The 27,668-nt window shown below is 42.9% G+C and overlaps 1 protein-coding gene across 7 annotated transcripts in view; it reads right to left on the reverse strand.

Annotated features, from left to right (window-relative positions):
- The window catches only part of KDM6A (lysine demethylase 6A), a 306,138-nt gene that overhangs the window by 212,040 nt on the left and 66,430 nt on the right, over nucleotides 1-27,668 (reverse strand). For all 7 annotated transcript variants that reach the window (XM_034753936.1, XM_034753925.1, XM_034753963.1 and 4 more), the window contains exon 4: nucleotides 25,022-25,071. In XM_034753936.1, the coding sequence (XP_034609827.1) occupies nucleotides 25,022-25,071 (50 nt within the window). The remainder of the gene's footprint in view (nucleotides 1-25,021; nucleotides 25,072-27,668) is intronic.

A 27,668-nucleotide genomic window follows, 5' to 3' on the forward strand; every position in this document is an offset into this window, starting at 1 on the left:
TACTAATTTGTTTGATAAAAATATGACCCCAAATGATGCCAAATTTCCATGTTTGGATCCTAACTGCATGAAGATATTTTCAAAAATCTACAAGACTAAGTAGGCAGATCTTCACGATCCTCATGAGAGTATATAATATCTCTTCATTTAACCACCCTTGCTACAGATGATTCTTAAATAAATTTTAAATTTAAATTTTAAATTAATGGAGATATCCCACCTCCTAGAACTGGAAGGGACCTTAAAAGGTCATCGAGTCCAGCCCCCTGCCTTCACTAGTAGGACCAAGTACTGATTTTGCCCCAGATCCCTAAGTGGCCCCCTCAAGGATTGAACTCACAACCCTGGGTTTAGCAGGCCAATGCTCAAACCCTGAGCTATCCCTCCCCCCTTAAGTGAAATCCTTGTTAAAAGCAGATGAAGGAGAGGTGGCTAAGAATTACTTTATCTATGCAAAAGATTACAAGTGGCACATGGCAGCTATTTTTCCCCTGCCAATCTTGAAGTTGTATGTGATAGTTGGCAAGATAGCCACCTTACGTTTTCAGCGATGAGGGATGAAATTCACTCACAAGGGGTTCTTTCAAATCTTTTCAAATAACATTTAGCTTTTGAGAAGGGCCAGTTATTCAATCAAAGGGATTATGTACATGGAGATGTTACACTGGATGGAAGTTTCGTTTGTTCCATCAAAAGTGCTTTACGTCTACACACAACTTTTTTCCAAGTGAATTATTTGGCATCTTAGGTCACAATAACTAATTCTTCTTGCAACAGGTTTAACTGAGTATGTTCACTTTAAGGTTCATGCAGACATTCTTAACTACTAAACTTTTGGCAGTCCTCAGTTACTATTCCACAGTGCATGTTTTCACACCTGCATTGGCCTGTCTGGGTACCCTCCAATGGTCCAGAGTCATCTTGACTGCATATCACCACTGCATTTAAAAGCTGGCAAACAGCCATGAATGTCCCTTACTGACAAGAGGTAAAAGGGTGTTCATACCCCCAGGGTCACATAACCATTATAGAAGCCATACCCCTACCCTTCTGCATGGACCTTGTGAAGGTCTTGGACTTGAATGCCTTCTTTGGAGACCTGCATAGTAAGTCCCACTTGGAGAAAAGTCACTGGAATCCAACCATCTACAAACCACTGTCAGAGCAAACACTGATGAAGCAGCATTCCCAGACCTGGTGCCAATGCCAAGTCAAAGCAAAGGAGCTTGGGCAGAAGTACCTGAAGGCAAGGGACCAGAACAGGACCGCTGTTAATGCTTCCACTACTTACAGAGGAACTGGACAGCACTTTTGCAAGCAATGCCACCAACACACCCAAGAATTATGTGGTATATAGTTTTCCCAGACAACACAGCAAGCACCCAAGAACCCACAGGAAGCTCCTTTAATCCCATGAATAGCACGGGATCCAACAACCAAAGGTTTTTCTGGGCAGCCAAGAACTGTACAATATAGCAGCTTTGGACATGACATATGAACTTCATTTGTACAGTCATATAGAAACTGCTGTGGAGGAGAGCCAGCAAGCATTATGAAATATATTATAATACAGTTGCATAGGTGGATTTAAACAACTTTTTTCACAGATGCCAGATGTTTGCTGCCACGTTAGGTGAAACTAGGAGCTCCTCCAACTGCTCAACTTTAAAATTCCTCCATTCCCTATAATGTGCTCAAAATAGCATCCATGTCACAGACTGCAGTATCTAACCCTACAACCACTGGCTACACTTGTCACCTCCATACCCTCCCCCTTCCTGAAATGGTTCCAGCTTCCTCTCTGTTCACTATTCCCATCCGCTCCCCTTACACTTCTCCCACACCAACTCAAGGTGTCATCACCACGAAGGTTAAAAAAACTACAACGCTGTATGGAAGACAAGTTTATTGTAGAGGCAGATACCAACAGAAAAAGTACTTCAGCTTATTAATGAATTTACCTTTTAGCTAATCCATTCACCTTTTAGCCACAGCACTGGGGGCTAGTCTTAATTACTTCTCTTTCAGCCCTATATTTCTATGATTCGAATACTTAATCATACTTTACTCTCCCTTCCACAATGTTAAACCCTTTAGTGACGTTGTATTTTTCGGCAAATGACAAGTACAGAATAATGCCGACAATCAGGAAAGGGGAATGGCAATGTGCTGGAGTCCAGAGGGTGATCATTAGGGTAATGATGGCTTGGGCCAGTCTCCCCAAGCAAGAGATAGGGAGACCCAGTCCACTGTGGTGCTCCCAGGGCAGGGGGGAATGGGCTGCTGGGGCCATCTCCTTGGTCCTTAAGGTGATGACCGGGGGCCCACCCACCTTCCCCTCCTGCCCACAAAAAGTTGGTTGTCTTCTCTCACAAACGTACGTGTGCCTTCCCAGTGTCCCCCCTCATGCTTGACTAGCCTCTCATTTCTCGTTTTATTCAAAAAGACTCAAGCTCAACCAGAAGTTATGGGCTCAATGCAGGATTTAGTGGATAAAATTCTGTGCCCTGAGTTACAGAGGAGATCAAACTGGACAAACATAATGGCACCTTCTAGCCTTTCAAATATAAAACGATCTGTGCAAATCTCTTGAAATATTACTTTTGCCATCTTACCAATGAGAAGGTGGGAGTAAGGAAAGAGAATAAGAAAAATTCAACTGAAATTACAACAAGTACATTTCATACTGGGGTACGATAGGATATGGTCATCCTCCCTTCACCCCCTCCTCCACCTTTTAATGGCCTTCATTACCAGTGGCATGTCAAATTCACAGATTTTAAGGCCAAAAGGGCTGATTTGATGATCTAATCCGACATCCTCTATAGCACAAGCCACAGAATATCCCTGAATTAATTCCTAGTTAAACTACAGAATCTCTTTTTAGAAAAACATCCAATCCTGATTTTAAAATGGCCAGGGATGAAAAATCCACCAGAACCATTGCTTAAGTTGTTCCAGCAGTTAATTATCTTCATTGTTAAAAATGTGTGCTTTATTTCTGTCTTGAACTGTCTAGCTTCAATTTCTAGCCATTGGATTGTATTATATCTTTCTCTGCTACACTGAAGAGCCCATCGTCAAATATTTGTTCCCCATGTCTATATTTAGACTGATCAAGCCACTGAAATTTCTCTTTGTTAAGATAAACAGATTGACCTCCTTGAGTTTTTCCACTGTAAGGCATGTTTTTCAATCCTTTAATCATTCTCATGGCTCTTCCCTGAGCCCTCTCCAATTTATCAACATCTTTCTTGAATTGTAGACAACAGAACCGAACACAATATTCCAGTAGCAGTAGCTTCAGTGCTAAAATACAGACGCAATACAATCTCTCTACTCCTACGCGAGATTCTTCTATTTATGCATTCAAGGATCACTTTAGCCTTTTTGACCACAGTCTCGTGCTGGAAGCTCACGTTCAACTAATTATTCACCATGACCCGCAAGTCTTTTTCAGAGTCGCTGCTCCCCAGCATCGAGTCTCACATCCTGCAAGTATGGTCTACATTTTATGTTCCTAAATGTATTAACTTTACACCTGATCATATTAAAATGCACATCATTTCCTTGTATTCAGCAATCCAGATTGAACTGTGTCAGTGAGCTGCCTCTTCATTATTTATCACTCACTCAATTTTTGTGTTGTCTGGAAACTTTATCAGTAACAATTTAATATGCTTTCTTCCAGGTGATGATAAAAAATGTTAAATGTAGGGACAAGAAGCAATTCCTGCAAGATTCTCCTGAAAAAACATACCTGCTTGATGACTCCCCCCCCATTTACAATTACATTTTGAGACCTGTCAGCCAATGTAACTCATTTAATTTGTGCTGTTAATTTTGTATCCTTCAAAATGTTATGCTGTACCAAGTCAAATGCCTTGCAGAAGTCTAAGTATATTACATCAACACTTTTACACTTCAACCAAATATGCAATCTCATAAAAAAGGTAGGTTTATGGAAAATAGATTTGTCTAACTATGTGGATTGATATTGTATTACTCTACTTTAATTTTTTATTGATAGAGCCATGTATCAGCCAAGCCAGTTGTTTGCTGAGCATCGATGTCAGGCTAAAAGGCCTATAGTTAACTGGGTCTTCCTGTTTGCCTCTTTTAAATATTGGCACTACATTCGAAGACTGGAAGAAAGCTAGAACTTCCCCAGTGTTCAAAGAATTATTGGGAAAAAAAAAATCAACATTATCAGTCCAGTGAGCTTCTCACCAAGCTCTTTCAAAATTCTTGGATACAAGTTATCAGGATTTGCTAATTTTAAAATATGTAACTTAACTAGCTGCTATTTAAAATCCTTCTCAAGTTACTAGTGGAATGGAAAGTGTTTTGTCATGCCTGACCAACCAGATTACCTTCTATGATGAGATAACTAGCTCTGTGGATATGGGGAAAGCAGTGGACATGATATACCATGACTTTAGCAAAGCTTTTGATACGGTCTCCCAGAGTATTCTTGCCAGCAAGTTAAAGTAGTATGGATTGGACGACTGCTCCATAAGGTGGCTAGAAAACGGGCTAGATCATTGAGCTCAACGGGTACTCATCAATGGCTCAAGGTCTAGTTTGCAGCCGGTATTAAGCAGAGTGCCCCAGGGGTCGGTCCTGGGGCCAGTTTTGTTCAACATCTTCATTAATTATCTGGATGATGGGATGGATTGCACTCTCAGCAAGTTTGTGGATGACACTAAGCTGGGGGGAGAGGTAGATACGCTAGAAGGTAGGGACAGGGTCCACAGTGACCTAGACAAATTGGAGGATTGGGCCAAAAGAAATCTGATGAGGTTCAACAAAGACAAGTGCACTTAGGATGCAAGAATCCCATGCACTGCTACAGGCTGGGGACCGACTGGCTAAGCAGCAGTTCTGCAGAAAAAGGACCTGGGGATTACAGTGGATGAGAAGCTGGATATGAGTCAATAGTGTGCCCTTGTTGCCAAGACGACTAACGGCATATTAGGCTGCATTAGTAGGAGCATTGCCAGCAGATCGAGGGAAGTGATTATTCCCCTCTATTCAGCACTGGTGAGGCCACATCTGGATCATTGTGTCCAGTTTTGGGGCCCCCACTACAGAAAGGATGTGGAAAAATTGGAGAGAGTCCAGTGAAGGGCAACAAAAATGACTAGGCAGCTGGGGCACATGATTTATGAGGAGAGGCTAAGGGAACTGGGCTTATTTAGTAGGCAGAAGAGAAGAATGAGGAGGGATTTGATAGTAGCCTTCAACTACCTGAAGGTGGGGTTCCAAAGAAGATGGAGCTCGGCTGTTCTCAGTGTTGGCAGATGACAGAACAAGGAGCAATGGTCTCAAGTTGCAGGGGGGAGGTCTAGGTTTGATGTTAGGAAAATCTATTTCACTAGGAGGGTGGTGAAGCACTGGAATGGGTTACCTCGGAAGGCGGTGGAATCTCTATCCTTAGAGGTTTTTAAGGCCCAGCTTGACAAAGCCCTGGCCGGCATGATTTAGTTGGGGTTAGTCCTGCTTTGAGCAGGGGGTTGGACTAGATGACCTCCTGAGGTCTCTTCCAACCCTAATCTTCTAAACTATATGACTATATAAGAATCTAAGACTGGTCACATTGCATCAGACCAACAGTCCATGTAGACCAGTAACCTGTCTTCCACACCCAGTCAATCAGATCCAGATTCTAGCAGTCAGGCTTAGGGACACCCAGAGGATGGGTTTGTCCCCCTGACCATCTTGGCTAACAGACATTGATGGACCTATCCTCCATCAACTTACCTAATTATTTTTTGAATCCAGTTATAATTTTGCCAGCGGATTTTATGGAGGCCAAAATTTCCACAGGTTGACTATGCATTGTGTGAAAAAGTACTTCCTTTTGTTTGATTTAAGCCTGCTGCCTATTAATTTCATTGGGTGACCCCTAGTGCTTGTGTTATGTGAAAGGGCAAACAACACTTCCATATTCACTTTCTCCATACCGTTCATGATTTATAGACCTCTATCATATCCCCCTTAGTAACACCTTTTCTAAAATGAACAGTCCCACTCTTTTTAATCTCTCCTTGTATAGAAGCTGTTCTACTATTAACATAGTTATCTTTTATTTTTGTTGCCCTTTTGTGTAACTTTCCACTTCTAATTTCTCTTTTTTGAATGGAGGCAAACAGATCTGCATGCAATAGTTAAGGTGTGGGCATACCATGGATTTATATAGTGGCATGAAGATGTTTTCAATCCCTTTCCCAATGACTCTTATCATTCAGTTTTTTTCAGTGCTGCTGAACATTGAGCAGATGTTTTCAGGGAACTATTCATGATGACTCCAAGGTCTGGTCTACACTATGACTTTAATTCGGATTTAGCAGTGTTAAATCGAATTAACCCTGCACCCGTCCACACAACGAAGCCATTTATTTTGAAATAAAGGGCTCTTAAAATCGATTTCTGTACTCCACCACCACGAGCGGAGTAGCGCCAAAATCTATATGGAAATTTCGAATTAGGGTTAGTGTGGCCGCAATTCGATGGCATTGGCCTCCAGGAGCTATCCCACAGTGCACCATTGTGACCGCTCTGGACAGCAATCTGAACTCGGATGCACTGGCCAGGTAGACAGGAAAAGCCCCGCGAACATTTGAATTTTATTTCCTGTTTGCCCAGCGTGGAGAGCACAGGTGACCACAGAGGGCTCATCAGCACAGGTAACCATGCAGGCCGATAATCGAAAAACAGCACCAGCATGGACCGTACGGGAGGTACTGGATCTGATCGCTATATGGGGAGAGGATTCAGTGCTAGCAGAACTTCGTTCGAAAAGACGAAATGCCAAAACTTTTGAAAAAATCTCCAAGGGCATGATGGAGAGAGGCCACAATAGGGACTCAGATCAGTGCCGCGTGAAAGTCAAGAAGCTCAGACAAGCCTATCAAAAAACAAAGGAGGCAAACGGTCGTTCCAGGGCAGAGCCGCGGACATGCCGCTTCTACACCGAGCTGCATGCAGTACTAGGGGGGGCCGCCACCACTACCCCACCTCTGACCATGGATTCCGAGGCAGGGATAATCTCATCAGCTACACCTGAGGATTGTGCGGACGGGGAAGAAGAGGAGGAGGAGGAGGAGAACAAGCTTGCGAAGAGTACCCAGCACTCCGTTCTCCCCAACAGCCAGGATCTTTTTCTCAGCCTGACTGAAGTACCCTCCCAACCCAGTATCCAAGACCACGACCCCATGGAAGGGACCTCAGGTGAATTTACCTTTTAAAATATAAAACTTGTTTTAAAAGCAAGCCTTTTTAATGATTACTTTGCCCTGAGGACTTGGGATGCATTCGCAGCCAGTACAGCTACTGGAAAAGTCTGTTAACGTGTCTGGGGATGGAGCGGAAATCCTCCAGGGACATCTCCATGAAGTACTCATGGAGTACCTCCATGAAGCTCTCCTGGAGGTACTCCAAAAGCCTTGCCACAAGGTTTCTGGGCAGTGCAGCCTTATTCTGTCCTCCATGGTAGGACACTTGACCGCGCCATGCTTGCAGCAAGTAATCTGGTATCATTGCATGACAAAGCCTGGCAGCGTATGGTCCCGGTGTTTGCTGGCATTCAAGCAACATCTGTTCTTTATCTCGCTGGGTAATCCCCAGGAGAGTGATATCGCTCATGGTAACCTGGTTGAAATATGGGAATTTAATTAAGGGGACAGAGGTGGCCGTTCCTATTGGGCTGTTTGCCTGTAGCTGAAAAGAAATCCTTCCCTGCAGTTAGCCAAGCGCGGGAGGGGGGAAAGGGGGAGGGGAGGGAGGGTGGAAATTGGCCCAGAGCTTTTCGCATTTGGCTAGCAGGGATCTTCCCTGATACCAGCCACACAGTGGGGGGAAGCATAAAGCGATCATCCAGAGAATTGGATGGGGGGGGTTAGTTTGTTTTCTGCTGCTGAAGGTTAACAGGAAAACCGCAGCACTCATAGAATCATAGAATCATAGAATATCAGAGTTGGAAGGGACCTCAAGAGGTCATCTAGTCCAACCCCCTGCTCAAAGCAGGACCAATTCCCAGCTAAATCATCCCAGCCAGGGCTTTGTCAAGCCGGGCCTTAAAAACCTCCAAGGAAGGAGACTCCACCACCTCCCTAGGTAACGCATTCCAGTGTTTCACCACCCTCCTAGTGAAATAGTTTTTCCTGATATCCAACCTGGACCTCCCCCACTGCAACTTGAGACCATTGCTCCTTGTTCTGTCATCTGCCACCACTGAGAACAGCCGAGCTCCATCCTCTTTGGAACCCCCCTTCAGGTAGTTGAAGGCTGCTATCAAATCCCCCCTCATTCTTCTCTTCTGGAGACTAAACAATCCCAGTTCTCTCAGCCTCTCCTCATAAGTCATGTGCTCCAGACCCCTAATCATTTTTGTTGCCCTCCGCTGGACTCTTTCCAATTTTTCCACATCCTTCTTGTAGTGTGGGGCCCAAAACTGGACACAGTATTCCAGATGAGGCCTCACCAATGTCGAATAAAGGGGAACGATCACGTTCCTCGATCTGCTGGCAATGCCCCTACTTATACAGCCCAAAATGCCGTTAGCCTTCTTGGCAACAAGAGCACACTGTTGACTCATATCCAGCTTCTCGTCCACTGTGACCCCTAGGTCCTTTTCAGCAGAACTGCTACCTAGCCATTCGGTCCCTAGTCTGTAGCAGTGCATGGGATTCTTCCGTCCTAAGTGCAGGACTCTGCACTTGTCCTTGTTGAACCTCATCAGGTTTTTTTCTGCCCAGTCCTCTAATTTGTCTAGGTCCCTCTGTATCCGATCCCTACCCTCTAGTGTATCTACCATGCCTCCTAGTTTAGTGTCATCTGCAAACTTGCTGAGAGTGCAGTCCACACCATCCTCCAGATCATTAATAAAGATATTAAACAAAACTGGCCCCAGGACCGACCCTTGGGGCACTCCACTTGAAACCGGCTGCCAACTAGACATGGAGCCATTGATCACTACCCGTTGAGCCCGACGATCTAGCCAGCTTTCTATCCACCTTACAGTCCATTCATCCAGCCCATACTTCTTTAACTTGGTGGCAAGAATACTGTGGGAGACCGTATCAAAAGCTTTGCTAAAGTCAAGAAATAACACATCCACTGCTTTCCCCTCATCCACAGAGCCAGTTATCTCATCATAGAAGGCAATTAGGTTAGTCAGGCACGACTTCCCCTTCGTGAATCCATGCTGACTGTTCCTGATCACTTTCCTCTCCTCTAAATGTTTCATAATTGATTCCTTGAGGACCTGCTCCATGATTTTTCCAGGGACTGAGGTGAGGCTGACTGGCCTGTAGTTCCCCGGATCCTCCTTCTTCCCTTTTTTAAAGATGGGCACTACATTAGCCTTTTTCCAGTCATCTGGGACCTCCCCCGATCGCCATGAGTTTTCAAAAATAATGGCTAATGGCTCTGCAATCTCACCCGCCAACTCCTTTAGCACCCTCGGATGCAGCGCATCCGGCCCCATGGACTTGTGCACGTCCAGTTTTTCTAAATAGTCCCGAACCACTTCTTTCTCCACAGAGGGCTGGTCACCTTCTCCCCATGCTGTACTGCCCAGTGCAGCAATCTGGGAGCTGACCTTGTGCGTGAAGACAGAGGCAAAAAAATCATTGAGTACATTAGCTTTTTCCACATCCTCGGTCACTAGGTTGCCTCCCTCATTCAGTAAGGGGCCCACACTTTCCTTGATTTTCTTCTTGTTGCTAACATACCTGAAGAAACCCTTCTTGTTACTCTTAACATCTCTTGCTAACTGCAACTCCAAGTGTGATTTGGCCTTCCTGATTTCACTCCTGCACGCCTGAGCAATATTTTTATACTCCTCCCTGGTCATTTGTCCAATCTTCCACTTCTTATAAGCCTCTTTTTTGCATTTAAGATCAGCAAGGATTTCACTGTTTAGCCAAACTGGTCGCCTGCCATATTTACTATTCTTTCTACACATTGGGATGGTTTGTTCCTGCAACCTCAATAAGGATTCTTTAAAATACAGCCAGCTCTCCTGGACCCCTTTGCCCTTCTCAACTCAACGGGCTTTGCTTGGTATGTGGGAAAGGAGGGCGCAAAAGCCGAAAGACAAGGCTTACCATGGCCGCGTGCAAGCTGAATTCTGTTGCCCGGACCTGCATCTGATCTCTAGCAGCAAAGCCACAGGCACTCAATATTAAGAGGCAAAATGTGACCTTACACAGAAATAACATGTGAATAGTGTTGGTCACCGTGAAAGAATATTGTTCTGCAAAATGTATCTTTCTAAAAAATTCTCTCCTTTTTTCCCTCCCTCCAGCAGCTGTAAATTCTTCAAGACTCCCTCCTCCGTCCCGAAGGCTATCTCAGATAAGGCGTTGGAAAAAGAAGACGCGAGACGAGATGTTTGCAGAAATCATGGAATCCACCTGCAGTGAAAGAGTTCATCTGAATGAGTGGAAGGACACTGTTTCAAAGTATAGGAAAGAAGCCAGTGAACGTGAAGACAGGAGGGACCAACGTGGGGACAGGAGGGACGCTCAAGATGAAAGGTGGCGGCAGGAAGATCAGAGGAGGCAGGATGCAACGCTGGGGCTGCTGCGTGAGCAAACAGACATGCTCCAGCATCTGGTGGAGCTTCAGGAACGGCTGCAGGATAACAGAGTGCCGCTACAGCCCCTGTATAATCCCCCTCCCCATGTTCCATAGCCTCCTCACCCAGACGTGTAAGAACGCGGGGGGAGGCTCCGTACACCCTCCCATTCCATCCCAGTGGACAGCCCAAGCAAAAGGCTGTCATTTTTTTAACCTTTTTTTAGTGGCCTTTTCCTTCCCGCCGATCCTCCTCCCAAACCCCACCCGGGTTCTCTCCCTCTTTTTATAATCAATTAATAAAGAATAAATGATTTTTAAATGATAGTGACTATTTCCTTTGAAAGCAAGCTGGGGGAAGGGGGAGGGTGGGTTCCTTACAGAGAATGAGTCAATAAAGGGGGCGGGTTTTCATCAAGGAGAAACAAACAGAAATTTCACACTGTAGCCTGGCCAGTCATGAAACTGGTTTTCAAAGCTTCTCTGATGCACAATGCTTCCTGGTGTGCTCTTCTAATCGCCCTGGTGTCTGGCTGCGCGTAATCAGCAGCCAGGCGATTTGCCTCAACCTCCCACCCCGCCTTAAAGGTCTCCCCCTTACTTTCACATAGATTGTGGAGCACACAGCAAGCAGAAATAACAATGGGAATATTGGTTTGGCTGAGGTCTGAGCGAGTCAGTAACGACCGCCAGCGACCTTTTAAACGGCCAAATGCACATTCTACCATCATTATGCACTTGCTCAGCCTGTAGTTGAACAGCTCCTGACTCCTGTCCAGGCTGCCTGTGTATGGCTTAATGAGCCATGGCATTAAGGGGTAGGCTGGGTCCCCAAGAATAACTATTGGCATTTCAACATCCCCAACGGTTATTTTCTGGTCCGGGAAGTAAGTCCCTTGCAGCAGCCGTTTAAACAGAGTAGTGTTCCTGAAGACGCGAGCATCATGAACCCTTCCCGGCCAGCCCACGTTGATGTTGGTGAAACGTCCCTTGTGATCCACAAGTGCTTGCAGCACCATTGAAAAGTACCCCTTGCGGTTTATGTACTGGATACCCTGGTGCTCCGGTGCCAAGATAGGGATATGGGTTCCATCTATCGCCCCACCACAGTTAGGGAATTCCATTGCAGCAAAGCCATCCACTATGACCTGCACATTTCCCAGAGTCACTACCTTTCGTAGCAGCACCTCAGTGATTGCTTTGGCTACTTGCATCACAGCAGCCCCCACAGTAGATCTGCCCACTCCAAATTGATTCCCGACTGACCGGTAGCTGTCTGGCGTTGCAAGCTTCCACAGGGCTATCGCCACGTGCTTCTCAACTGTGAGGGCTGCTCTCATCTTGGTATTCTGGCGTTTCAGGGCAGGGGACAGCGAGTCAAAGTTCCATGAAAGTGCCCTTAAGCATGCGAAAGTTTCGCAGCCACTGAGAATCGTCCCACACCTGCAACACTATGCGGTCCCACCAGTCTGTGCTTGTTTCCCAGGCCCAGAATCGGCGTTCCACGGATAGAACCTGCCCCATTAACAACATGATCTCAAAGCACTGGGACCCACGGTTTGAGAGAATTCTATGTCCATGTCCTCATCACGCTTGTCGCTGCTTTGCCGTCGCCACTGCCTCCTCGCCTCGTTTTTCTGGTCCTGGCTCAGCATAAACTGCACGAGAATGCGTGAGGTGTTTATAATGTTCATGACTGCTGTCTTGAGCTGAGCGGGCTCCATGCTTGCCGTGGCATGGAGTCTGCAGTGTTCACCCAGGAAAAAAAGGTGCAAAATGGTTGTCTGCCGTTGCTTTCATGGAGGGAGGGGTGAGGCTGTACCCAGAACCACCTGCGACAATGTTTTTTGTCCCATCAGGCACAGGGATCTCAACCCAGAATTCCAATGGGCAGGGGAGACTGCGGGAACTATGGGATAGCTACCCACAGTGCAACGCTCCGGAAATCGATGCTAGCCCCGGTACATGGACGCACACTGCCAAATTAATGTGCTTAGTGTGGCCGCATACATTCGACTTTATACAATCGGTTTCCAAAATTCGAATTATATAAATTCGGATTAATCCCTTAGTGCAGACATACCCCAAGACCTCTTTCTTGAGTGGTGACAGCTAAGTTAGAACCCATCATTTAATATTTTTATATATATAATATATATATTTACACACACACACACACACACACCTCTACCCCAATATAATGTGGTCCAATATAATGCAAATTCGGATATAACGCGGTAAAGCAGCACTCCGGGGAACGGGGCTGCTTTACCTCCTTATATCTGAATTCGTGTTACCGCAAGCAGTCCCTTTGTGCCCAACCGTTACTTGCTGCGGCCCTCCCCAAGGCCTCCCCACCCACCTCACCTCCGCTCCGCCTCCTCCCACGAGCACGCCGCAGCTCTGCTTCTCCTCCCTCCCAGGCTTGCCATGCCAAACAGCTGATTGGTGCAACAAGCTTGGGAGGGAGGAGAAGTGGAGCTGTGGCGTGCTTCTGGGAGGAAATGGAGGCAGACCAGAGGTGAGCTGGGGCAGGGGGGCCGCAACAAATGGGGGGGGGGCGCAGAGGAACCGCTCCCCGCCCCAGCTCACCTCCGTTCTGCCTCTTCCTCCCATGAGCACGCCGCTCAGCTCTGCTTCTCCTCCCTTCCAGGCTTGCCGCGCCAAACAGCTGATTGGCACAGCAAGCCTGGGAGGGAGGGGGGAGAAGCGGAGCTGCGATGCGCTCGTGGGAGGAGGCGGAACGGAGGTGAGCTGGGGTCGGGGCGGGCCCAGGGAGGACACAGAGGAACCGCAGCAAGTAACGGGGGACACAGAGGAACCGCTCCCCGCTCCAGCTCATCTCCGCCTCCTCCCCTGAGCGTGCCGCCTCTTTTCCCGCCCCCCCCACCCTTTTCCAGGCTTGCCAGGCCAAACAGCTGATTGGAGGGAGAAGCAGAGTGGCAACGGCGCCCTCAGGGAGGAGGTGGAGGCAGAGTGGAGGTGAGCTGGGGTGGGGAGCAGTTCCTCTCCCTATCCAGATATAATGCGGTCTCACCTATAACATGGTGAGATTTTTTGGCTCCTGAGGACCGCGTTATATCGGGATAGAGGTAGGGTGTGTGTGTGTGTGTTATTTTTATATATAACACACACACAGTACACAGTTATGTTTTCCAATGTGTATTACTTGCACTTATTAACACTGAATTTCATCTGCTATTTTTTTGCCCAGTCACCCAATTTTATGAGGTCTTTGGAACTCTTCACAGCCTGCGTTAGACTTAACTATCTTGAATAATTTTGCATTGCCTGCCTGCTAATTTTGCCACCTTGCTGCTTACCCTTTTTCCAGATCATTCATGAATATGTTGAACAGTATAGGTTCCAGCACAGATCCATTTGGAACCCCACTATTTACCTCTCTCCACTATGAAAACTCACCATTTATTTCTACCCTGTTTCCTATCTTTTAATCCATGATGGCATCCTTTGCTTAAGAGCCCTACATGAGGGACCTCACGAAAGGCTTTCTGAAAATCCATGTACACTATATCCATTGGATCACACCTATCCACATGCTTGTTGACACCCTCAAAGAATTTTAATAAATTGGTGAGGCATGATTTCCCTTTAAAAAAGCAATGTCGACTCTTCCTCGACATGTCGTGTTCATCTATGCATCTGATCATTCTGTTCTTTAGTATAGTTTCAATCAATTTGCTTGGTACTGACGTTAGGCTTAGTGGCCTGTAATTGCCAAGGCATCCTCTGGAGCTTTTTTTAAGAAAAGAAATTGGCATCACTTTAGCAATTCTCCATTCATCTGGTGCAGAGACTAATTTAAGTGATAGATTACACACCACATTTGTTAGTTCTGAAATTTCACAGTTGAGTTCCTTCATAACTCTTGAATGAATACCATCCGCTCCTGGTGAGATTTTACTGTTAAATTTATCAATTTGATCTAAAACCACCTCTACTGACACTTCAATGTGGGACAATTCCTAAGATTTGTCACCTAAAAAAAAAAATGGGCTGAGGTGTGGGAATCTCCCTCACATTCTCTGTAGCAAAGACCAATGCAAAGAATTCATTTAACTTTCCCATAATAGCCTTGTCTTCCTTGAGTGCCTTTTTCACACCTCAAATGTCTGCTGACTTTTGGCAGGCTTTCTGCTTGATGTACTTCTTAAAAGCATTGCTGTTAGTTTGTGTGACATTTGCTAGCTACTCTTCAAATTCTTTTTTGGCTTAATTATAACTTTTATACTTGATCTGCCAGAGTTTATGCTCCTTTCTATTTTCCTCAATAGGAGTTGATTCCCAATTTTTAAAGTATGTGTTTTTTCCTCTAACTGACTCTTTTATTCTGCTGTTCATCTATGGCAAAGTTTTTTGGCCATCGTATTGGGGTTTTTTGTTAGTTTGTGTAAATTTAGGACACACATTTAGTTTGAGACTATTATGGTGGTGGGGAGGGGGTGTTTTTTTTTTTTTTTTTTTAGTTTCCAGGCAGCTTGCAAGCATTTCACTCTTGTGACTGTTCCTTTTCATTTCTACTTTTAATTACATTATGATTATTACTGAGTGGTTCAGCTATTCACCACTTGGACCAGATCTTGTGCTCCTCTTAGAATTAAATCAAGAATTGCCTCTCCTATTGTGGGTTCCAGGACTAGCTGCTCCAAGAAGTAGTCATTAATGGTATTTAGAAATTTTATCTCTGCATCCCATCCTAAGGGACATATTCCCAATCAATAAGAGAATAGTTGAATTTCCCCATTATTATTGCATTTTCTATTTTTGTAGCCTCTCTAAACTCCACAAGCATTTCACAATGACCATCCTGTTCAGGTGGTTGGTAGTATATTCCTACTGCTTTACTCTTATTCAAGCATGAATTTCTATCCATAGAGATTCTGTGGTACTGGTTTGATTCATTTAAGATTTTTACTATACATCAGAACCCCATTTATCTGACTCTCCATTTTCTGGCTCTCCATATTAACCGAACCACCAGCACATGGAGGTCCAGAAGCGGGTGATTTATCCTGTGGCCGCTAGATGGCGCTAAACCTTCAACTTTTCCATTCTCCAGATTATCTGCATTTTTCATTACCCTATCTGGCCCCGGTCCCAATTAGATCAGGTAAACAGGGTTCTGCTGTATTTGAGTCTATGCTTTCTTTCCCAAATGCAGCCATTCCTTCACCAGCACAACCTGCTCTGTCATTCCTATATATTTTATACCCTGGTATAACCAAGTCCCATATCATCATGTGAAGGCCAAGACTATAACAGCATTCAAAAAAGAAACAGGTAAGTTCATGGAGGATATGTCCATCAATGGCTATTAGCCAGGATGGGCAGGGAGAGGCTAGGGACACCATGTTTGTCAGAAGCTAGGAATGGGCGGCAGGAGATGGATCACTTGATTACCTGTTCTGTTCATTCCCTCTGAAGTATATGGCTTTGACCACTGTCAGAAGACAGGATACTAGACTAGACGGACTTTTGGTCTGACCCAGTATGGCCGTTCTTATGTTCATCATTCCACCAAGTTTCTGTGATGCCTATTATATCAATAGCCTCATTTAATATTAGGCACTCAAGTTCACCCATCTGAGTATTTAGATTTCTAGCATTTGTATACAAGCACATAAAATCTGTTAATATTTAGTTTACAGCCTTCATGTGATGTAATTAAATACTTTTTTTTTTTTTTACAGTCTCTCTCAAATTCCTCCTTGTACTTTATCATCTTCTATCCTCTCCCTCTTTATAGACTAGAGAGTAATCTCTAATAAATCCTCCACAAAAGGATGCGTCTTTTTGAACCGTGTACTCCTCCACACCAGTCAGCTTTCCCCAAGCTTTTAGTTTAAAAATCTTCTACAACCTTTTTAATTTTACATGCTACCAATCTGGTTCTCTTTTGGTTTAGGTGGAGTCCTTTCTTCCTGTATAGGTTGGCTCCTTTCCCAAAAGGTTCCCCAGTTCCTCATAAACCTAAATTCCTCCTCCACCCACTACTGTCTCATCCACGCATTTATACCCTGCAATTCTGCCTGACTGATCCTGCTCGTGGAACTGGAAGCATTTCAGATAATGCTACCATGGAGGTCCTAGTCTTTAATATCTTTCTTAGCAGCCTAAACGTGGCCTCCAGAACCTGTCTCCCTCCTTTCCCTATGTCACTGGCACTTACATGTACCACTACAACTACCTAGGTGTCTCGAAAGGTCCACAATCTTCATCCCCGGAAGACAATTCACCATATGGTTCTCCTGTTCATCACAAACCCATCTATTTCTAATAATCAAATCCCCCATTACCAGTCTCTTCTTAATAACTTGAGTTCCCTCCCCCAAAGGGATATCCTCAGTGCAAGAGGATGCCATAACATCATCTGGAAGAAGGTTCCCAACTATGGGATTGTCTCCCTCTGCTCCAGCTTGATGTTCTCCTTCCCAGGGACTTTTATCCTCCACAACAGATAGAACTGTCAGACTGGGTATGGGACTGCTCTATTGTGTCCCACAAAGTCTCATTACGTGCCCACCCCCACTTTGCTCCTCCAGTTTAGCCACTCTGATCGCAAGACCCTGTACTCCATCTCTGAGGGGCAAAAGTTGCTAACATTGAATGCACACATATGCCATCTCTCCACAACAGAGGTAATCATACATGTATTGCACGGACTGCAACAATAGATAGCCCCCACTCTGCTTGCTACATTTTTTTTTTTTAACCTCCCAATACACAACAGAAATACTTAATGCAGACAAGGCAGAAGTGTTGAATATTACTGACAATTCTACCATTTCAGATTTTTAATTTATTTTATGTTAGAAAATGATGTATGATGCATTTCTTGTTTACTAGATGATTCATTTCTTACTCATGATTTGTGTCAAGCTCTATTTTGATGGCAATTGGAATTCAATTAAAATGCACAGAAACAGCATTTTATTATTAGTAAAAATTATCTTAGTGTGCTGGATACATAAGATAAAAGTTTGTCAAACATGTTTCACATTTAATACTGCTTTATTAAGCAAAAAAGTATAATCTATAGTTAATGAATTGAACTTACTGTTTCTGGTCACTATGTTCTTCATCATTTTAGAAACAGATCTCATCCTCTCACGCTTACTTTTTAGTAATGGAATGGGAAAAGAAAAACAAGCTTTCTCGCCCTTTTCAACTTCCAATTGCTTTCTTAACTTTAAACGAACTAGTCATTGAACTAAATGTGTAGAAATGAAGGAAGTATTCTTTCTGTACCTGTAGAAGCAGCTATTGCAGTCAAAAGCTTGTTTAGCACTTCAACAAACTCTGGTTCCAGGTGCTTCGCCAGTGACTTCCACTAATTCAGTGGTTTGCCTTTCTTAAAGCTTCAGCCACAAACACGTATTGCTTAATTATTTTTTATTTAATGTAAATGATTTTTGTAGATTATAGTGAATTTACGCTGTAAGACAGGGTGTCATTTTGAAATTTTAAATAGGTTTGTTTTTTAAAAGAAAAATTTTAATTTAAATAAACTTTTTAAAAATCAACCATTTTTATCCACCCTGTTATTACTGATTAATAAGCAATGCCTTTTCCTGTGACTTAGCTTAACATTTATTTTTTTCTGTCTTCATTTTTATGTAAGGTAGAAGTGGATAATTGTCTAACTATTCATCAAAATAGAAATTGTTATTTTAGAATCCAACTAAGCCACTAAAACTCAATTTTTTTTTTTTGCTTTTGACCTTTTTATACTCAATATTCAATGTATTATCACTTGCAAATTATAATCAGATTGCCAATGCACTTTATTTATACATAGTTCATGGGATGAGTTTGCGTAGCATCCCACCATCCCCCTAGAAATAGCACTGAGCACTTTACAAGATAATAAAAATACAACAAAACAAATAAGATTTTTTTTTTTTTTTTTTAAAGCGGGAATGGAAAGTTAGTGAAAAATAGGCCCAACACTAGTAATTTTAAAACTATTTTTGGGACAGGAAAAAGTGTTATGATGTTCTCAAAAAGTCAAATGACAAAATTATATAAAACTCAGGTTTGAATGCCACACAGTAGAGTATACCATAGCAAAAGAATAATCACTTGCTGACTTAGACACAACGGTGAAAATCCTGAACTGCAGTTTACATCTGATTAGACATGCCCTGTCAGGAAGTCCCAAACATAATCAAGACCAGCAATCCATCTGTGTGTTTTATATTCATATATTAAATGAGAAACAGTAGAACCACAATACTCTTATTTGAATATAGTACCTACATATATGTAAACTCATTATAGATTCACTTCACCCGTGTACAGTAGATTTTGCACTGATGCAGTTTGAAACCTACATCTCTCCCTAACATTTGGCATATGATCCTTTGACTCTCAAGTACAGAAACTTCTAACTATTCTCCCAGCAGCAGCTGAAAGCTGGTATAGTGAGAACTATAGCAGCTGGGCCAAATAATTCACCATCAATGCGGTCTCCCTCATACAACAAATTAAAGTATTGCATGTAAGTTAACTGTAGAATAAGGTTACGGGTTGAGTTACTATTACACAAGTGTTCTTTCTAAAGTCAAAATGGCTGAGAATTTAAACACTGGATGGTAACAGACGGCAAAGCCCAGTGATGGTTGAATCTGGTGATATTCTAAACAAAAAGAGCTATCAACCCTGCTAGTAGCTGTTTCATCGCTTCACATTGACAGAAATATTCTAAGCATCACAGTGACAATCCTGGAATCTTATTATATAGATGAGGCCTTTTACATGGCTCGGAGATGGAGCTTTTTCTTGCCATCCCTTCAAAAAAAATCTTTTTCGGTTTTGGTAGTTTAATTGGTGATATTTACGCCCAGAAAAAATTAAACTAAAAGCATTTCAACAAAAGTAATCAAAAATTAACTGTTAAACGATTTGTTTCGCTCCACAAAATATTTAATTATAAAGTACATTAAGACAAGCTATAATACTGTCACCTAAAATGCACTGGAAACAATCTAAGCTGTAGGACTTCCTATGGTCTTGTTGCATAATTTTTCTTTGAATCAGACATTGTAACCAAAACAAAGAGATATTTTACAAAATACACATTAAGGAAACGAGGAAAATCCACACAACTGAGAGGAGAATCATTCTCCAGCCCCATCCCAGGCAGCATTACAACTATTATTGCAACCTGGCACTGCAGTGGAGCCTTCCTCTTTCTAAAGAGAAATGGGGATGGTTGGTCTGTACGTTCCTACTGTCATAATATACCTAAGTAGTCCCACCCTCAAAAATTTTAGATCAGAAAAGGGGGCGGAGGGGAGGAATTTTCTTAGTTCTGTTCCAAGAATGACTAAAGTAAAAGTAAAGCCCAACAGTAACTATACAATATGTAGTGACAGCACAAGTTAGAATAACGTCCCATTTGGAAGAGACCAAGCAACAGCAAAATTGGCCATTTTTAACCAGCCACACTGCGCTTCTAATACCAAAATGAAGGTTACTTACCTGTAACCAGCATTCTGTGAAACGACCTCTGCATGGTCCCACTCTTGGGATGTGCAGACTATGCAGCTAGGACTTCAGTGCATCCCAAGAGTAGGAATGTGCAGAGGCAACTTGAAGAGAAACAGTTTGATTTAACTAAGTACAAATATAAAACATTTTAAACAGCTTAGTAAAATAAATGTAACCTGTGTTTAACATCAAAATCTCTTGAATTATGCAACAACAAAGTAAATTATTTCTTTTAAACATATTCTTTTAATTTAACACAGACACTTTGACCACAGATAGCTCATCAGCACAGGTAACCATGCAGGCCGATAATCGAAAAACAGCACCAGCATGGACCGTACGGGAGGTACTGGATCTGATCGCTATATGGGGAGAGGATTCAGTGCTAGCAGAACTTCGTTCGAAAAGACGAAATGCCAAAACTTTTGAAAAAAATCTCCAAGGGCATGATGGAGAGAGGCCACAATAGGGACTCAGATCAGTGCCGCGTGAAAGTCAAGGAGCTCAGACAAGCCTATCAAAAAACAAAGGAGGCAAACGGCCGCTCCGCGTCAGAGCCGCAGACATGCTGCTTCTACGCCGAACTGCATGCAATTCTGGGGGGGCCGCCACCACTACCCCACCTCTGACCATGGATTCCGAGGCGGAGATAATCTCATCAGCTACACCTGAGGATTCTGCGGAGGAGGAGGAGGATGAGCTTGCAGAGAGCACCTAGCACTCCGTTCTCCCCAACAGCCAGGATCTTTTTCTCAGCCTGACTGAAGTACCCTCCCAACCCAGTATCCAAAACCACGACCCCATGGAAGGGACTTCAGGTGAATTTACCTTTTAAAATATACAACTTGTTTTAAAAGCAAGCGTTTTTTAATGACTACTTTGCCCTGAGGACTTGGGATGCATTTGCGGCCAGTACAGCTACTGGAAAAGTCTGTTAACGTGTCTGGGGATGGAGCGGAAATCCTCCAGGGACATCTCCATGAAGCTTTCCTGGAGGTACTACAAAAGCCTTGCCACAAGGTTTCTGGGCAGTGCAGCCTTATTCCGTCCTCCATGGTAGGACACTTGACCGCGCCATGCTTGCAGCAAGTAATCTGGTATCATTGCATGACAAAGCCTGACAGCGTATGGTCCCGGTGTTTGCTGGCATTCAAGCAACATCCATTCTTTATCTCGCTGTGTAATCCTCAAGAGAGTGATATCGCTCATGGTAACCTGGTTGAAATACGGGAATTTAATTAAGGGGACAGAGGTGGCCGTTCCTACTGGACTGTTTGCCTGTGGCTGAAAAGAAATCCTTCCCTGCAGTTAGCCAAGCGCGGGGGGTGGGGGGGGGAGAGGGTGGAAATTGGCCCAGAGCTTTTCGCGTTTGGCTAGCAGGGATCTTCCCTGATACCAGCCACGCGGTGGGGGGAGGGATAAAGCGATCATCCAGAGAATTGGAGGGGGGGTAGTTTGTTTTCAGCTGCTGAAGGTTAACAGGAAAACCGCAGCACTCAATGGGCTTTGCTTGGTATGTGGGAAAGGAGGGCGCAGAAGCCGAAAGACAATGGCTTACCATGGCCGCGTGCAAGCCAAATTTTGTTGCCCGGACCTGCATCTGTGATCTCTAGCAGCAAAGCCACAGGCACTCAATAGTAAGAGGCAAAATGCGACCTTGCACAGAAATGTGCTATGTAATGAATAGTGTTGGTCACCGTGCTATGAATAGTGTTGGTCACCGTGAAAGAGTATAAGCATTGTTCTGCAAAATGTATCTTTTTAAAAAATTCTCTCCTTTTTTCCCCTCCCTCCAGCAGCTGCAAATTCTTCAAGACCCCCTCCTCCGTCCCGAAGGCTATCTCAGATAAGGCGTTGGAAAAAGAAGACGCGAGACGAGATGTTCGCAGAAATCATGGAATCCTCCCGCAGTGAAAGAGCTCATCTGAATGAGTGGAAGGACACGGTTTCAAAGTATAGGAAAGAAGCCAGTGAACCTGGCTTTGAGCTAAGTTTAAGATCAAATACGCCTAACAAAAATATACAACTCACTCTGCACTCCAACACAACAGTGAAATGTCTATTGCATAATCCAGCATCTCTTCTGAGGTGAGCTATTAAAACGTGAGACAGACAAGTGATCCAAAGCACAAAATGCTCTTAGATGTTTAACATAGACATTATGCCTACAGCATAGACACAGTTAGAATAGATTGCTTGATAATTAACCAATTATCCCTGCACTTTGATTTATTTAACCTAAAGGTTACAGTGAATCTCAAAGACTATGTATAGCATGTCAAATCTCTGCTTTTTTAAGAATTATTATCCCTTTTTAAGTTCAACTGCTATCAGTTCTTAAGAATGACCTCAGCTCCAAAACCTCTCCTGATTGCACACTTCTCAGGTGGCTGTATAGTAGTGGAGCCTCTGAGGATACTAGTTCAGCTAGAGTAGCCCCCACCAACTGGTCCTCCCGTGCCCAAAAGAGGGAGTGACCAGTAAATCAATGTAGACCCAAAAAAGTTTTTCCTCCTTCAAATTCCTTTTGTACACCTGCATGCAGGGAGCCTCTCTAGATCTAGGATCACACAATCCCCTCAGGGCCTTCAAATCCTGCCCTTTCCTCCACATGCAACAGAACATATTTTATCCAACTACAGACATGTCCAGTGGGGGAAGAGATGGAGCAGAATTTGTCAAAGTACGCTCTGATTTCATATGCTACTCGAAGACAACAAAAAACGGATATAAAGCAATCAGTCAAAAATCAATACATAAGAACAGACGAGCGGCCATACTTGGTTAGACTAAAGGTTCATTTAGCCCAGTATCCTGTCTTCCGACAATGGCCAATGTTGCCATTGTCTGTGCCCCAGAGGTAATGAACAGAACAGGCAATCACGAAGTGATCCATCCCGTGTTGCCCATTCCCAGCTTCTGACAAACAGAGGCTAGGGACACCATCCTGGCTAATACCCATTGATGGACATCATTTATGACTCAATTCAGGAAAGCATCATTATTCACAAAATCACTTAAGCATATGTGGGCAGAAAGCTGGCTAGATAGTCAGGTTCAATGGGTAGCAATCAACAGCTCCATGTCTAGTTGGCAGTCAGTATCAAGCAAAGTGCCCCAGGGGTCGGTCCTGGGGCCGGTTTTGTTCAACATCTTCATTAATGATCTGGATGATGGGATGGATTGCACCATCAGCAAGTTCACAGATGATACTAAACTGTGGGGGGAGGTAGATTGGCTGGAGGGTAGGGACAGGGTCCAGAGTGACCTAGACCAGTGTTTCCCAAACTTGGGATGCTGCTTGTGTAGGGAAAGCCGCGATCGGCCAGACCTGCGGACACGGCAGGTAAACAAACCGGCTCGACCCACCAGGGGCTTTCCCTAAACAAGCGGTGTCCCAAGTTTGGGAAACATTGACCTAGACAAATTGGAGGACTGGGCCAAAAGAAATCTGATGAGATTCAACAAGGACAAGTGCAGAGTCCTCCACTTAGGATGGAAGACTCCCATGCACTGCTACAGGCTGGGGACTGACTGGCTAAGCAGCCATTCTGTAGGAAAGGACCTGGGGATTACAGTGGACAAGAAGCTAGATATGAGTCAGTGTGCCCCTTATTGCCAAGAAGGCTAACAGCATATTGGGCTGCATTAGTAGGAGCACTGCCAGCAGATTGAGGGAAGTGATTATTCCCCTCTATTCAGCACTGGTGAGTCCATATCTGGAATATTGCATCCAGTTTTGGGCCCCCCACTATAGAAAGGATGTGGACTTACAAGGAGAGGCTGAGGGAACTGTGCTTATTTAGACTGCAGAAGAGAAGAGTGAGGGGGGATTTGATAGCAGCCTTCAACTACCTGAAGGGGGGTTCCAAAAAGGATGGAGCTAGGCTATTCTCAGTGGTGGCAGATGACAGAAGCAGCAGAAGTGGTCTCAAGTTGCAGTGGGTGAGGTCTAGGTTGGATATTAGGAAAAACTATTTCACTAGGAGGGTGATGAAGCACTGGAATGGGTTACCTCGGGAGGTGATGGAATCTCCATCCTTAGAGATTTTTAAGGCCTGGCTTGACAAAGCCCTGGTTAGGATGATTTAGTTGGGGTTGGTACTGCTTTGAGCAGGGGGTTGGACTAGATGACCTCTTGAGGTCTCTTCTAACTATCTTCTATGAACTTTAAGCATGACACAAAGTTAGTCACTTGCTCAAGCACTTTTCTGAATATAGATGGACTTAAGTGTTTTCCGGAATTGGGAGCTTAAATCAGCATTACAGAATCTTGCCATATGAAAATAAAATCATGTACAATATTGTTGCTACACTCAGTGTCAGATAAAGAATTTTTCACCTTTACAATCTTGCCACCTTTGCTTACACTGGTTAAAGATACCATTATTAATATAGTTATAAATGTGAACTTTCTTTTAAAAAAAAAAAAAAAAAAGTCTGCATAAAAGACTACTTCCTTGTTCACAGTGAATTCTAATACAATACTGAAAGTACTTCAAATAATAATGCCCCATGGTCACTGTGGAAATCAGAAGTACATCAGGAAAAATGCCCTTGGGTTAAATCCAGAACTTGCGCAGAAGCTTTCATGTGATTGCAATTTTCTCAATACTCAACCCTGCCCAAATATCTAATAGGGTTTATTTATGAAAAATTGCAGTAAAGATGATCAAAACAAAATTCCACAAAAAACATGACCAATTTTTGGAAGTGTTAGCTAGTTAAACAAAAAAGTGAACTGAGGAAAAGGTTGTTTCTATTTTTAACTTCGACAAATTGTATGTAAAGAAGGAGGAACATTTCCATTAATACAAATGTTACATGGCAAAAAATAGATGCTGCAGAGTTATACCCACATTAACCCACTTTAGAAATCCAAACATTTAGAAAACAAATTAGAAAAAAGTGAATATATACAGACCTTCCAGTAGTCAGATTGTAAACTGTAGTACCTCTGGTAGGCAGATAATGCTGCAATAAAGAAAAAGGTTGGGTTTTTTTAAAAGAACAAGACTGAAAAAGCCTTAAGAGTATAAAAATATGCAACATGGAAATGATAATCTAATAAAAGTAACACTGACAATAACTATGCACTGTTATGGATAGAGTATTTCCTAAAGATTACAATTTTGCTGTAGAAAGTGTCTCAACCAAAAAGTGAATGTTGTTATCATTTACATAAAATTAAATCAAGTAGTATTTTAAAGTAAGATTATGAAATAAATTTATTGGCTTTTGACAAAGCTGCTATTGATTTAAAAATTTTAATCACGTAGCATGTTTACAAGCTCTCTGGTGTCTTGCACAATTTTTGCAAGGGAAGAAGAGCAGACTGATCTGCAGAAAGCTTACAGAAGTAGCACCCTCTCCCTTTCCATAATCAGATAATGTGTGGGGACAGTGGGAGGAAAGCTTCAATTTTATCCAAAACCTACCAAGCCCAAGACCATTATGAAAGACAGAGCTCTTAAGATGGGTCTAGAGATGGCACCCTGGTCTGAATCACTGAATTACCATTATTTGGAGATTGAGTTCTCAACAAATCATTGTTCCTGCACCTTATTGCTCTCCCCTCAAAAAAAAAAAAAAAAAAATCTGGTTAATAGGTTTAGTCTTTTGGCAAGTAAATGTCTGGTGTGAAGAAAAAGAAAAAAAAAAGTCAAGCCCCACCTTTGCTACTTAATGTACTCACTGCCAGACAGGCATAAATACAGGGCTTATATTCTTATAAAAATAGTTGACATGCAAAAAACACAAGTAGCATTTTAAATAATGATTCATTAATACCTTAAAAAGTCAATATTTTCAACTCTGAAAAGTATCAGTTTTATAAGAAATTTAATTAAGTTTAACAGTAGCACCCAGTGTGCGCTAAGAACTTTCCAAAGACTCAAAAGGGACTGTCCCTGCTTTGAGGAGCTCACAATCCAAGGAATGACAGGAAAGCAGACCATTATGGGGACTGGGAAAAGCAATAGGCTTTCTATATGCAAATTAACTCACTGAAGCACCATAGAGTGGGTGTCTAAATTATAGCATACTTTATAAGTGCATGCCCTACATACTCGGTTACATAACAGACCAAGAGCCATTCAAGACTCTCAGAAATATTGCAGATACTTAAGAGCAAGAATACAAATATATATTTACAAAAACAGTGTATTTCTAGATCAAGCACCTCATCCAATCTAATCTGGGACTTTTGGGGAATACTATCATATTACATGAAAAGTACAAATGTAAAAAGATGTAACACAAGTTAACAAACTATATGCGGAGTTAAGGCAAATATTTCATCTTTTACACCTGACATCCATGAGTCCAAAATCATCAATTTAAATTACAGATATAAAAGCAAGCTTAACTGATTTGCTGTATTTTGATGGTCAACCTTATTCTTAAATTTGATATGTTATTTTGACAAGCCATAAGGATTTGGGGGTTGTTGGTTTTTGATTAGTTTGATTAAAACAAACTGCAGTTACTCTCTAAAGCAGTGGTCCCCAACCTTTTTCGTCTGGCAGGTGCCAGACAACGAGCCACGGAGAAACATGGCAGTGGACGAGCATCCACCAAAATGCCGCCGACAAGCAGCAACGTCAATAGGCGTCGCCGCCAAAATGCCGCCGACAAGCAGCGTCATCCAGACGCATCACTGCCGAAATGCCACCGCGACGCCTCTGGATGACGCTGCTTCTCAGCAGCATTTCAGCAGATGCTCATCTACTGGCCAGCACGTGGGTGCACTTAGACACCCCGGCAGGCGCCATGGTGCCCGCAGGCACCGCGTTGTGGACCCCCCTCTAAAGGGACCACATTAACATTTTCTGCTGCATGCAACACAAGCTATTGTAGATTTACATTCCTTCTATTTACACCTATATACTCCACAAGTCACTTTTACTCCTCAGACTGAATGAACACCATTAAATAATGCATAGCACTTGTATGTATAGATGTATAGCTTATCTGAATAAGACTATTCTGGAAAGAACCCTAGACACTTAATCCAACTGACCATTTCATGACAATTAATTCAAACACAATTTTAAAAAAATATAAAGTAAGTCTCTTATACAATAGTTGAGAGAGAGAAGTCTAAAATCAGCATCTTAATCATAGGCCGTGATATTGTACAGTATCACTAACAAACAGTCTTTCACAATTTATATGCTTCAGATATTCATATTGAGTTTAATCTACAAAGAGAAGTAATTTTTGAACACATGGATGACCTTCCTCTGCCAATCAGCTATTACTGAAAGAAAAGTTTTGTTTTATGTTTCACATTCTAATAGCAAGGAGTCCACCTAAAACTGAAGGAAGTTACAAGATTACTGTTTTTAAACAATAAAAGTAATTTTAAAATCAGCATATTATTTAAGATTTAACAAACTGTAGTAATTAAGAGAACATGTGTTTTTAATATAGAAGTATATTTCATTGTACTATAATAATCACCAAGAAACAAATATTTTAAACAGTCAAAAGTTTTTATATTAAATTTTTAAAAAAATTTAAGCATAAGTTCATATCAGTAATATTTCAAGTAGGAAATTTTTTAAAGT

This window comes from Trachemys scripta, chromosome 1 (genome assembly GCF_013100865.1).
Source record: "Trachemys scripta elegans isolate TJP31775 chromosome 1, CAS_Tse_1.0, whole genome shotgun sequence".
Lineage (NCBI taxonomy): Eukaryota > Metazoa > Chordata > Testudines > Emydidae > Trachemys > Trachemys scripta.